This window comes from Lepisosteus oculatus, chromosome 15, assembly GCF_040954835.1.
Source record: "Lepisosteus oculatus isolate fLepOcu1 chromosome 15, fLepOcu1.hap2, whole genome shotgun sequence".
Classification (NCBI taxonomy): domain Eukaryota; kingdom Metazoa; phylum Chordata; class Actinopteri; order Semionotiformes; family Lepisosteidae; genus Lepisosteus; species Lepisosteus oculatus.
The window spans coordinates 20,828,217-20,841,896 of NC_090710.1; the positions used below are offsets into that span (position 1 = coordinate 20,828,217).

Sequence of the window (13,680 nt, forward strand, 5' to 3'; positions counted from 1 at the left end):
ATACAAATGCTGAATGTTGTGCACTTCTTGTTTTTGACAAAAGCAGAAGTTCAACACACTTTTAAGGGAAAAGAGGAAATTATAATTTCTCAGTTGTCATGCCTTAAAAACGATTAAAAGCCCCACACGTCTTTTTACACAAAAATTTTCGTTTCTCCCAAAATTTGAAACACTGTGACAAATATACCATTGTCCTTACATTGCCTTATTAGAGTTTGTGATCAAGTGAGAGATGAAAAACTTTTTTGCTGTACTAATAAAAAAGCACTTTGATTGGGTATCATTTGTCAGACCAACTTTTTTATTCAGACTCTACTTTTATAAAGTAAAATTCAGAACATTTATAACAGTACCAATTGAGCTCACAAAATACAGTATAAGATATGTTTCTTATTCAAAAGCTAAGTGATACGGACTCTTTTCAAATACAGTTCACTCATTATTCTTGATCACATACACATTTATAGAACCGCAGTATTGAGATATCCAAAATCCTCAAAGACTTTCAGAACGTTATACCTAAACAGTATACAGGAGGCACTTCTTTACACAAAAGGATGGCTACCCAGTCATGTCATCAGAGCCTGTACCCTGGCCTTTACAAGGAATGGCTGGTTGAAATCATTGGAACCATTATCCACAAAAAATCTAATGGGCTAGAATGACTTCCTCTAAAGTTTGTAAACTCTATGATATTCTTCTTACATGAATTTAATTCCTCAAGAGACATTTCAACTTCTTATCACTAATAAATAACATTTACAGTAGTGAAAATAATTTCAGGGTTCCAGTAGCTTGAAAGCAGTGTCCCTGTCTAGAAACAAGATTTGCCAGTATGGTGATGTAATAAGATGGTACAACATATATATTCATGGTTAGAAGATGCTAATGTCATACTGTATATATACATATTAATGGATAGCTCACAGACATAAGAAAAATCAGGCCACAATATCGCATGAGTTCCACACCTGTTTAGGTGTGTATCTCACTCTGGCAAGAATGTACCACCCCTATTTGTTTGGCAGAGATCAAACTCAAACTCCTGCAGCCAAGACCTGAAGTACAGTAGCTGTCTGCTGCACTCTGACCTTAGACCACACAGTCCGTCATACAGGTGCTCCTTCAAGAGACCAAAGAGATGGAAACCACTGGCTGCAAGGTGGTCTCACACTTCCCCATAACAGCATGAATAACAATGGGAAGACTGGTTATTTATTTAAGCATGTGGCTTAATGTCATTGTGCAGCTTATTTGTTGGAAGAACTGTGGGTTGTTGCTGCAGGGCTTCATCTAGCTGCAGACAGAAATTGGATAACGACATACACCTCTGTCTGTCCCCTGCTCCTGCCTCCCACCCCCCTCTCTACCAGCTTTTGTTTTCTAATGCTACATTACCTTTGCTTACTGGCCTGTATTTCTCACACATGAAGGAGGCTTCACGGCCAAAATGTTGTGTTTTCTTTCTTCTCTTTTCAGCATGGAATAAACCTATTACTCGTTCCCTTGCAGCCTACGCATGCTGACGCAGCTACCCACCCGAACTACTCACACCTCAAGTGTGTCACCCCAGTGCCTGAAGCATGACGTTACTTCAGACTGGTGATACTTTATGCCTGTGAATGGTACTGACAAAGCAGAGAAGGAATACTCTACTTATTCATACTCACTTTTCAAACAAATATTTAAGAATATATATTTTTAAATGCCCTTGTGGAAAAAATTAAATTAGAACAATTGCTGGATACAGAAGAACTGGTCAGCTTCTGAACTATACAGCAGTATGCAGTATGCAGTACAAATGCACATTAATTTATTTAAAATGGTGTTTGCTTGCTTAGTATTCAGTGTAATATTATGGTACCTTACAATTTTTACCATTTAACAGGTAACAAGCAAAGTTATCCTGTTATATTGCTTTGAGATTTTTTGTTGTTGTAATTATAATGTTAATAATGTTGAATAGGCTGGAATCAGACAGCAAAACAAGCTTGTGTTGATGAACTCAGAAAGTTGTATTAGGAAGCACTCTGACAATTCTCGGAGCTAGTTTTTTTTCCTATTTTACAAACAGTGATGAATATTACAATTATTCCGATTGTCCTTTGAAAATTCTTCTTTCATCTTTCTGCTGTTTTTACATGGAAAATGTTTCCCAGCATTTCATGAATGTCAAATTATGCAGCAAAAAGTGGTAACAAATACACAAGTCCATGAGAATACAGTACCATATTAGGTTAATTATGAAAAGGATATCACATATTAAGTAATGGAAGTCATGATAATAATTCTAAATAAATGTAAAGCTATTTTATAATAAACATATATTTACATAATAAATGTCAGATCTTTGTTGCATGAAATATTCTTTTAACTCACCTATAAGCTTTGGAATGTAAACAAAGGGATACTTGGAATGAAAAATGTATAGGGAGTGAACCTTAAGTTGTATAGTTCCAAGGATATAATAACTGTACACTTACTGTAGCTTTCTGCATTTTAATGTCTCAGAAATTACTGTATACATATGTATTATATCACAGATACTGTATAAAGTAATACAATCATCACATTTCACTTCACACATGACCACAAGTTCATTTTAGCCATATGAAAAGCATTATTTACACCCTTCAGAATAAAACACTACAGTATTTCTAAAAGATGAAAACATTGTTTTCAGTGATAATAAAGTGAGCCTCATTTAAAAAGTAATTTAAATTAAAAAAAAGATTGTTAAATCACACAGGTTAGTGATCAGTGAAAATGAAACCAGGTGGTTTAAATGTAGATGCTGCATATCAATTTCTCCTTGTTCCAGATTTCTCCGAAATAAAATGAATAGTATTTCCTTATTCTTTAAAACACAGTTGGTTGCCTTTGACAAATGTGCATTACAGTATCACTCCTCTCGAAACCTTTGGATATTTTCATACAGCTGGTGAAAAGAAGGTCGGTCTTCAGGTTTCTGGAAGAAAAATATAGTTCAGTTGTATAAAAATGTATTACCAAAGATATATTTGTGTCATATTACCAAATATATATTTGTCAAACTTTAAAGAACATTTTTTGATAAACTGAAATCCAAACCGTTTAAAGGGGAACTGCAGTTCCATTGTTTCAGACTGGTTATGAAATCTTGATCAAATAAATTGACTCTATTACAAAATTTTACGAATTCTGAATTAAGCTGGTCTAGTCCTGGTAGAGTGCAACAGTTTGCAAGAATTGTGACATGAAGCGGCCCTTCCTGGTCACTAGTCACTGTAATGACTAATGTAACGTGATATACGAACAAGTAAGTACAGGTTGTGCAGCAGGACAAATACAAATACTAATTGTATCATTCTGTATCAGCGTAACCAGGTCAAAAGTGCTCTCATTAACATTTGTTCATTTGTTAAGACGATGTGAAACATGTGCTTTGACAGTTGAAGAAACACATGCAAAGTAACAGCAGTGTTGCAATAAATGAACTTGCCTCATGCCAACAGCTTTTCAGTATTAGGTAGAAATCCTCACACATCACTTGCGGCCTGTACAATCGGTATCCCTGCATTATCTTCTCAGCCACTTGAGTGTTGTTGTAGAGTTCGTAAGGCTGCTTTCCCAGAGTGAAAACTTCCCACATGAAGATTCCTGGGAAAGAAATAAATCTGGTTTATGAGGAGACAGGGTCTATTGACGTCATCAAACTCATAATCTGGCAGGAAGCAATATTCCAAGTTCTTTAACAATAACCATTAATCCCTTTCCAATAGATTTGACCTCCGATTGCACACTTCAATTCTGCAAAAATCTGCAAAGTTGTGAAACCATGGAAAGCAGCTGCTACTTCTGTTCAGCAAGCCAAAACAGCTGATTTTCCAACAAGAAGTATAAAAGCAGTTTTCCTGCTGCTTTCCAAGTAGGAATGATTTAATGGGAAAAATATCATCCTAGTTGGGATTACACATGCTCCAACATTTCAGTTAACTCTGATGGTCTCTGACAAACTCCCTTCTATGATGTCACAGAGCCCACAGGACAGATGAATTAATCAATTTCAACAAACGACCTCAGCAGCAGGTGAGTTCTGTTGGACAGATCACCCTAAGCACCAAAGTCTGCACGATCATAAACCGTTAGTTCTCCTCATTTACAACACTATCAGCGCTGGCTATTTATTTCCCAATGTTTCTTCATTCCTTGGCTGAACTTTCTCTTTACTCTCATGGTGTTCAGGAGAGCATTTCAATAGAACTGTGTAGGATAGTGGGAAAGGCTTTTCCCATATAAAAACATACTGCAATGTAGCAAGGTTTTTAATACATGTCTTTACAGTTTGGCAAATTAGGCTCATATACTATATATGCCTAGGCATAACAAAAACAGTAAAATGTATTGTCTATACTTGTATTCAGGGTAGGTTTATATTGATATTCAGTAGTTATATATAAAATGGATATATTGGCCATTGATTATTTAATCTCTGTTCTACTGTAAATCTTTCATCAAAGGTTACTACACAGGTAATATATAGTACATCAAAGAAAAATGTATCGTACCAAAAGCCCACACATCAGATTTGCTACTGAATCTGGTGTAGTTCAAAACTTCTGGGGCAGACCACTTCACTGGAAACTTAGTACCTGCAGAGCTTGTGTACTGGTCATCCAAAACATACCTACAAAACATCCAAAACATTATCTGTAAGTTTAGCAAAGGATGTTCGTTGCAAATACATTTTAAAATTTCACTTGTGTAATATATCTGTAATATCTGCCCGTAAGAAAACAACAGCTTTTACACACAATCGTACTTGAAGGTACTTTTAATTAAGTAAAAAGAAAGTAAGAAAACCAAGCATAATTCTGTTTTCCTAGAGGGCAGACACTGTGTACCATGTACTTTAGCTAAATGAGTTCAAATGGCTGTACATAAAGGGAATTATTTTAAATTCCACACAACAAATAAACAGGTATCAAGCACAAAATATGACTGCCATGTTATTTAAGTTTTGAAAAACCTTTTTTCAAATTAGTTTAACTAGTCAAAGTAATTGATTAAAGCTGTGGCATTGTGTTCAGATTTAATCTTAAAATAATCAGGCACGAGTGTACATCCTCTTTGGGCAGCTGTAGTAATTTACTAATTTTTAGTCTCCAAAAATGTCATTTTTCTAATTCAGGCACCTTAGTGGCTGAATTGGCCACTATATTGGCTTTCCTTCTGTCATGAACTCCAGAGCTTTGAGCTTTTTCCACTCTTTTTCCCTGAAAAAAATCCTCTCTGAAATGTTTTGCTTCAGTTTTCTGGCCTTGGAAGATTCTCCCAAACTCTTATTTGTTAGTGCAGTGTCAGCTTCACTGTCTGGTTCAACCTTTCCTGTGCTGGAAATAACCTAACTGCCTCAAATCACATTCTACATATCATATTAGTGAAAATAATGCTTCCTTAATGTGCACTGTGTTGTACATCATCTTAGTCACGGAACAATGATCTGGTCTGATGTATCTGGTGTTGTATGTTAAAAACAAAATTCAATCACCTGGCCATTCCAAAATCAGATACTTTCACTGTCAGATCCTTTTCAACCAAGCAGTTTCTAGCAGCCTATATAAAAAGGAAAAGACACTGATAAAACTAAAAAAAGGTTACGTTGTCATAAATTAGGATATTCTAAGTGTGACAAGAGCAGCTCTGACCCCAGTAGAATTTCAATCAGAGCCGCCTACGGGCAACTCTGGCTTTAGAAGTGTCCAACACTTTTGCAGTATATAATCAATCACACAAAGAACTTTACATAATACATTACATTATGAGTAAGAGAAGCTCCCCTGATTCCAAAGGTCTTCCATAGTAGAATATAAATCAGCTGCTGAAAAAATGTTACTTTTTTCTGGAAGCTACAAAATATCCAGAATACTGACACAAAGAAAATCTACTGTATATGCATTACTGCATATGCATAACTGTACATGCATATGCATGTATGCATATGCAGTGAATGTATAATGGGCTTTCAACAACAGAGCGAGCATCACTCTGTAGCCTCTAATTCATCTTTTTCAGCAAGCCTCACTTCGAATCGGTTTAAAATCCCGTCTGCCCTGGATTCAAGCCAGATATCTTCATGCACCTGAGGCCCATTCAACAATCATACTGGATAAGCACTTACGGGGTAAGGTCTAAGATCAATACTTTTTCATAATGTATTTACATGTAAATTTTACATTGAAATGTCAGCATGTATTACAGAGCATATAACAAAATAATTTAGAAGAAGTTTAGATTTTCAATGCCTTAAGAAAGATGTTAAAATGAATCAGAAGACAAGAGTTTTGGTCATTTCTGTAGTAAATGCATACACCTAAATAGTATATTAGTAAATGAATATACATGCAGATTAACGACTGTACTGTACTGGCGCTTTCCACTAATATAGAAAGGCATAAATGTTTGGATTTTCTTTCAGCTGTGAAATATTCTCCCAGAGAATTTACAAAAAACAAGGAACAAGGATGGGCTACGTTTTTCGGAAAAATAGCAAGAGATTGATACCGGCGAACTTACCAAGTCTCGGTGAATGAACTGCTGGCTCTCCAGGTACATCATGGCATCACAGACGTCGAAGCACATCTCCACCAGCTGGATCGTCTGCAGTGGGCTGCCATGAGCCTGGAGGTAGCTCAGTAGGCAGCCATTGCACATGTACTCAGTCACAATGTAAATGGGGTAAGTGTCTGTGCAGACCCCATGCAGAGCCACCAGCTTTGGGTGCCTCAGTTTCCTAAGTGATACAAATTGTTTTGAAAGAACCAGGTTAAAGAATAGACTTCTTATTTTAATATTTAAAACATCAGCAGACTTTCTTCTCAGGAAGCACCTTTTTTTCCCCAGTCGAGACGCACAATAAAACACTTGCAGCACTGGTTTTAGCTTTACTGTGATCATTTACGCAGAACACTATAGAAACTTTGCATGGTTTTGGAAAATTCACTTTTTAAAAATATGGTTTATGTGCCAGTATTTAGGTTTTTAGTAAAATCTATATAGTAGATAATTTGTAGGGAAAACAGTTCACTGGAAAAATGTTTAAAGGTACTGTATCATTTTTAAGTCCTAGCTTCAATAAAATACACTATACAGTAACTGCTTGTACATTACAGTTATATCCAAGTTCTGAAGCAATCATTAATACTTAAAAAAAACATTCTCAGTGGCTATTAAAAATTGTGTTTCTATACTATAAGATCTAATTTAAGTGGAGTAAAGTATTTAGTGGACATTATGGCCAAAATAAATGTGTCCAGACTTTTTGTATTTATAACAAGAGAAGTATAAAACCTAACGTTTGCTGAGGGAGCTTTGCGGACAGGTGAATTTAAAAACTTTAGTATACAGCACTCACAATACTGTGGTGATGCTTACTGAAATTCTTTAAAATTCCAAGAAAATGGATTTAGGCAGGTACTGAAAATGACTTTTTAGTTGCGCATCTATTGCAAAAGCTGAAAAAATAATATAAGCTGTGGTGCCGAATGCCTGTTGCAGAAGCTGCAATTCATGATATAGAATTCACCGGTACTTAAAAGCAGAAGCAGAAGCAGAAGCAAAATGCATTTATGCTAAAAGAAAAGGCGAAATGGACATTTATGGGATTGATAACAATTGTATTAACACAACAGGGCTGGTTAACCAACAACAGGTGATTCAGATTGTCATGTGCTCAGACTGGGGGTGGTGAAATGTTCTCGAATCTAAAATTAATTTATGCTGTCTCGCATTTACACTGTAAATTGCTTCATCTCCTCCCCTAATTGTTTTTATTTCAAAATCTAACATAGAACATCTACCAAGCAAAGAAATCTACAGCCCTGAATTGTGAAAAATACTCAACATATGTTGAAGCCATGCATATGATGGGGGAAACCCAATCAAAGTGATTTAGAAAAGATCAATGTGTAGAATCTAGCCCATCAACCAGAGATAAGGATTGCTATTATCTAAAGGAGTTGGATGATCAATGCAGCATATATTTGAGTTTTTCTAACTTTAATTGATCCAAAGGTTGTGTGAAGATGGGGCTGGTGAATTCCAGATTACTAATATCAGGTGTCTAGAAAGCAAGCAGAAGCATCAATACTGTTCTGCAAACCAGACAAAGGGATATCATTGGGTACTATACCAGAGCAATCAGAGGACTAGGTCTGATGTGTGATTGCACATGATCAGAGACTACATGATCAGAGTCTTAAAGATAAAGGTCCACAGAAGACCCATCTTGGGAAAATACAAAAACAGAAGCTTGTTTGCTAGAGCTTCTCTGCAATAGAGTCACAGAATTAGTGTTTTAAGTTTTCACGAATGTTGATCAAACTCACATTAGAAACCAACTATAATGCATATCTGCAATTTCTTAATTGTATACAGTAATTTGCTTACCAAATTTGAACTGTAGAATGTTGTAAAATGAACTACAAAAATGCGGAAAAGGATCCTTCTAGAAGCACAAAAATGTTCAGCTTTCTATTTTAACCATTAAGCCATTATGTAGCACCTATCAACGGTGAGTAAACCCAGTTAAAGTCAAAGTTTGATTTAACAAAGACCCAGCTACCTGTATGACATCGAAACCGATAACCTGGCTTTTTTAAGATACAGCTGGATGAGATCCTTGGAACAATTACTGTACCCAATAATTACCAAATGGCCACATGGCCTCTTTTCTCCTCCTTTTGTAACCTTTTTTTCTTATGATTAAAAAAAAGAGAAAGGGGACCATACAGTATATATTATGCTAAAGGCATAGTTACACAATAACAGAAAATCTGATAAGGAACTGTACCCTTTTGGAACACACAATACTCTTGTGGTTTTTATTCATAGGAAAATGATAAATTCCGTTTTGTTACCTAGTAGGGAACTTACATCATGATCTGTGCTTCTTCTATAAACTCTTCCTCTGACATGGAACCTTCCTTGATCATTTTGATAGCAACTTCATATTTGCTTTTCCAAAGGCCTAACTGCACCACGCCAAACTGCCCTCTTCCCAGCTCTTTCAGCAGGGTGATCTCCTCACGTTTCAGCTCCCATTTCCCTCAGAACAAAGAAATAAAATGTTCTTTTACTTTTAACCAATATTTCTGACCAGGGGTTTAGGTATGAAAAATGTCATACTTCACTGATCTTTTCCTGTTATGCTTTTCAGACATGATGTACACAGAGATGTACACAGATTTTCACCATAACGTAACGAGGATGCCGTGTTTTTTTTTGCTTACTGATGGGTTTTGATTGTTTGACAAATTACAAATTTCAACTTTTTTATTATGCTTTATGTGCATGACAACAACAACAACAATCATATACATTTTTACCTAAAAACTTTTGCCAGCAGCCATATGACCCTGTAACTCACACGTGAAAACTCCTGAAGCTCAGCAGATGTGAGCCTGGTCAGTACCCAGATGGGAGACCTCCTGGGAAAGCTAAGGCTGCTGCAGGAGGAAGTATTAGAGGTGCCAGTAGGGGGGCGCTCACCCTGTGGTGTGTGTGGGTCCTAATGCCCCAGTATACCAGAAAAGTGATGGAGACACCATACTGTAAAAAGGCACTATCCTTTGGATGAGACGTAAAACTGAGGTCCTGACTCTCTTTGATCATTACAAATCCAATGGTGTTTCTCAAAAAGAGTAGGTGTTACCCCGGCATCCTGTCCAAATTTCTCATTGGGAGCCCATTGGTGGTGGTAGAGGAGAGTCCCCATTAGCTGTAAAGCGCTTTGAGTGGAGTGCCCAGAGAAGAGCTATACAAGTGTAAGCCATTCTTCTTCTTCTTATTATTATTATTAGCTTCAGGGATTAAAAATTTTGAAGTAAAGAAGCATTGTTCCATCTTGTGGATCAGTGTTCACTAGGAACCACATGCTCTATCTTGCACACTAATATATATATATATGTATGTATATGTTTGTATATGAAAAAATGAACATGGATTTGGAGAAATAAAACAATTACACCGCCTAGATACTCCTTGATTTAGATGTAAGGTATTACCATTAGCAGAGGATGGCACCTTGGTGTCTTTAATTAAAGCTGGATGACGAAGTCTTGTCACCATTCCTGAGAGAGAAATACATTTATTTTACTGTCCCATTCATACAGTAGGCAGCCTACCTGTATATACATCATGTGGTTTTTCCCACTTCCTCCTACTGAAACGTGTTCAATGCTTATTCACATAACAAATGTTTTTCTAAATTAGAAGCTATGAATAAAAGTGAAAAGACCATTACAGACAATTAGGTTTTTATTCACAAAGCTTTAGTGAAAATAAAAATGGCAGATGAGGAGAGATAAGCTGTCTTTCTATAATGTACTAACATTATAGTTAAAGACTAGGTGAAAAACATCTCAAGATGTGATGGATGGACAGAATCAAAGAATCAAAGAATCAAGATTTGGACATTTCTCCACTTATAAAGTTAAAATCTGCCGTCAAATGGGGCACTATCATAAACATGAAATGGTGCCAATTTCAGCAGCAATGAAGGGTTCCGTGTGACTGACTGAGGTAAACAAATAATGGAGCTCATGTAATGATCACGAGCAGCCATATTGCATGGTAAATGGAATAGTTCCCAGAACCACACTCCAAAATCAGGGTTTTTCACTTCTTTCTCTTAAGATCTCTCTGTGTTACAGACCAGCTAATGTATGCTATGCCAATCAGGCTTACTGATCACAAATTGTGAAGTATGATTTCCCTATACTGAAGAGTACCAGAATAATGCAGGGCCTCCAATGGAGTGTCATTCATTTCACAGAGCAACAGAAACAGTTTCTACCAGCCTACAGTAATTTACAAGAGAGAAAATGATTACCTGCTGCATTGTGTTGGTGATATTGCACCATTTTTGGAACAGAGTCAAATAGATGATTTTCTGCAATATAATACTTGCTGTCAGGGGTAACATTTACAAGGTAATGACGAATTGACCCATTTTTATCACTGAAAAGGAAAAAAATAAATTAAGAAATTACGTGGAGCCACTTATCCTTACAGGCGTGTTCTATGTTTTCTATAAAGTCTGCTAAACATATTTGATTTTCAAAAAAGGGATAGAGAAAAAAAGTATGCTATGTTAATGCACAGTTCTTAACATTCTGAAGCTTGTTTGATTGATAAATACATAAACACTTTTCTACATATACAGAGATGTATGTTGCCAAACATGAAGTAACGGATCAATTTAAAGATAAATTTATCTTGTTATGTAAGAACTGTTGTTCTTAATCTTTTCTTCTTCATCTTACATTAAAGTAGCTTTTCTCAGAAGCCGCCTTAACTTTTAATTGATCTAAGTGTTAGCATTTCCACCCAAATCAATTTATTACAGTCTGTGAATCCAGGATAAAGTTATAAATCAGCATCAGCTTGAATCAGTGACTAGTTTATGTATTTTCAGAGTGTTGCAAATCAAAGCATTGCGAGGAGAACAGAATTCAGATCTGTAAATTATGCAGTTCGTGGAAACACGGGGCCATAAATCATGCTTTAGGGATCATATCAATTCTGTTTTAAAATAATTTAAATGTGTCTATGTTCCATACCCTGTATGGTATTACCCTCATTTACAGACCACACTGAAGTGTACACGTTTATATCTGCAGATAGAGACGAATGCATATTTATATAAAAGAAAACTTCAATTTTTCATAGTGTTACTTATGAAAAACATATACTGTAGTTTATAGAAAAAGGGGAAATCACAATGACCACAGAATGCATAGTCATGTCCAGTTAATTCTTGGGATTGCATGCTTATAGCCCAAGACTTTAAGGGCCTATGCTAGATGAATACCTCCTCCCTCCTCATCCAACTTCTCTGGTTCCCGTCTCTCCAGCTTCTCTCTTCTTGACTCAGCATCCCTAAACAAACTAGTTACGCGCATGAAACCCACCACATCTATTTTAGATCCCATTCCCACCACTTTATTCCAGTCCTGTTTCTCTTCTCTCTGTCCCATTGTCCTCAATATAATACATGAATCCTTGAGCACCGGCATTGTACCAACGGTCCTCAAAACTGCTGCTATTACCCCAGTGCCAAAGAAGCCTAACATGGCTCTCGACAATCTTAACAACTTTCGCCCCATCTCCAACTTACCCTTTCTCTCTAAAATTCTAGAACGTGCTGTCACACTTCAGTTACATAACCACCTCATGACAAACAACCTTTTCGAACCCCTCCAATCTGGCTTCCGTCAACTTCACAGCACAGAAACCGCCCTAGTCAAAGTCACCAACGATCTCCTAATAGCTTCTGATTCTGGTTCTCTTTCCATACTCATCCTTCTTGATCTCAGTGCTGCCTTTGACACTGTTGACCATAACATCTTGCTTTCTCGTCTCGAGACTGTGTTTGGAGTCTCTGACACTGCCCTCAAATGGTTTAAGTCTTACCTCACTGATCGCTGTCACTTTGTCTCTCTCAATGGGTACAGGTCTGAAATTGGTCTTGTCAAGTCTGGTGTCCCTCAGGGCTCAATACTGGGCCCCTTGCTCTTCAGCATTTACATGTTCCCACTTGGTCAGCTTTTAAGATCACATGGCCTCAGCTTTCATTTTTACGCTGACGATACTCAAATATACATCCATACCAAACCCGACACTGATGTGGCTGTCTCTATTCTATCTAATTGCATCTCTGACATAAAAATTTGGATGACTCAAAACTTCCTTCATCTTAACTGTGACAAGACTGAAGTCATGCTTATTGGTACCCCCCATCAACTTCGTAAAGCCAGTCCTGTAACCCTGTCTGTAGATGGCTCTGTACTTGAGCTCCAATCAAAATTGAAAAACCTTGGGGTTATATTCGATTCTGGCTTAACATTCGACCCACATGTACAGCATACTGTCAAAACATATTTTTTTCACCTTAGAAATATCGCAAGACTACGCCCTATGCTATCATTAACTGTGGCTGAAAAGCTGATCAACATATTTGTATTCTCTCGAATTGACTACTGCAATGCTCTGCTCCCTGGGGTATCTAAATCTACTCTGAACAAGCTGCAGTATGTCCAAAATTCAGCAGCCAGAATCCTGACCAGATCTAGTGCAAGTGTTCACATTACTCCTATCCTGGAGTCCTTGCACTGGCTTCCGGTCAAATTCCGCGTAGACTTTAAAATCCTCATGCTCACCTACAAGGCTTTACATGGCTTGGCACCTCAATACCTGTCTGAACTTTTATCGCCCTACTCCCCACCTCGCAACCTCCGCTCTTCAAATTCTGCCCTCCTTACTGTCCCCCAAGCCCGTCTACATTGTATGGGCGACAGGGCCTTCTCCTGCTATGCCCCCAAGCTCTGGAACTCCTTGCCCAAGGATATTAGAGAGTCACCTTCTCTAAACTCCTTCAAATCCAGACTCAAAACCCTCCTTTTCAGAAAAGCCTTTACTTAACTGCTTCCATTCTTCACCCCTCTGCTCTTCTTAATACCATCTTCCACGGTCTCCTCTATTGTTATTGTTGTATTGTTGTAATTATAATTGTGTCCTGTCTTGTGAAATTTTCTTATTTATTGTTGTAGTCTTCTTATTTATTGTTATTGTCATCCTGTAAAGCGCTTTGAGAAGCCACCTTTAAAGGCGCTATATAAAATAAAGTTTATTATTATTATT

The 13,680-nt window shown here is 37.0% G+C and overlaps 1 protein-coding gene across 3 annotated transcripts in view; it reads right to left on the reverse strand.

The window, feature by feature from the left end:
- Nucleotides 1–119: 119 nt before the first annotated feature.
- LOC102690635 (cytoplasmic tyrosine-protein kinase BMX) overlaps nt 120–13,680 on the reverse strand; it is a 27,907-nt gene continuing 14,346 nt past the window's right edge. For all 3 annotated transcript variants that reach the window (XM_015363679.2, XM_015363676.2, XM_015363673.2), the window contains 8 exons: nt 10,871–10,998; nt 10,044–10,109; nt 8,914–9,085; nt 6,556–6,772; nt 5,531–5,595; nt 4,548–4,666; nt 3,482–3,639; nt 120–2,968 (listed from right to left, as the gene is read on the reverse strand). In XM_015363679.2, coding sequence (XP_015219165.2) covers nt 2,903–2,968; nt 3,482–3,639; nt 4,548–4,666; nt 5,531–5,595; nt 6,556–6,772; nt 8,914–9,085; nt 10,044–10,109; nt 10,871–10,998 — 991 coding nt within the window. In that variant the 3' untranslated portion in view covers nt 120–2,902. The remainder of the gene's footprint in view (nt 2,969–3,481; nt 3,640–4,547; nt 4,667–5,530; nt 5,596–6,555; nt 6,773–8,913; nt 9,086–10,043; nt 10,110–10,870; nt 10,999–13,680) is intronic.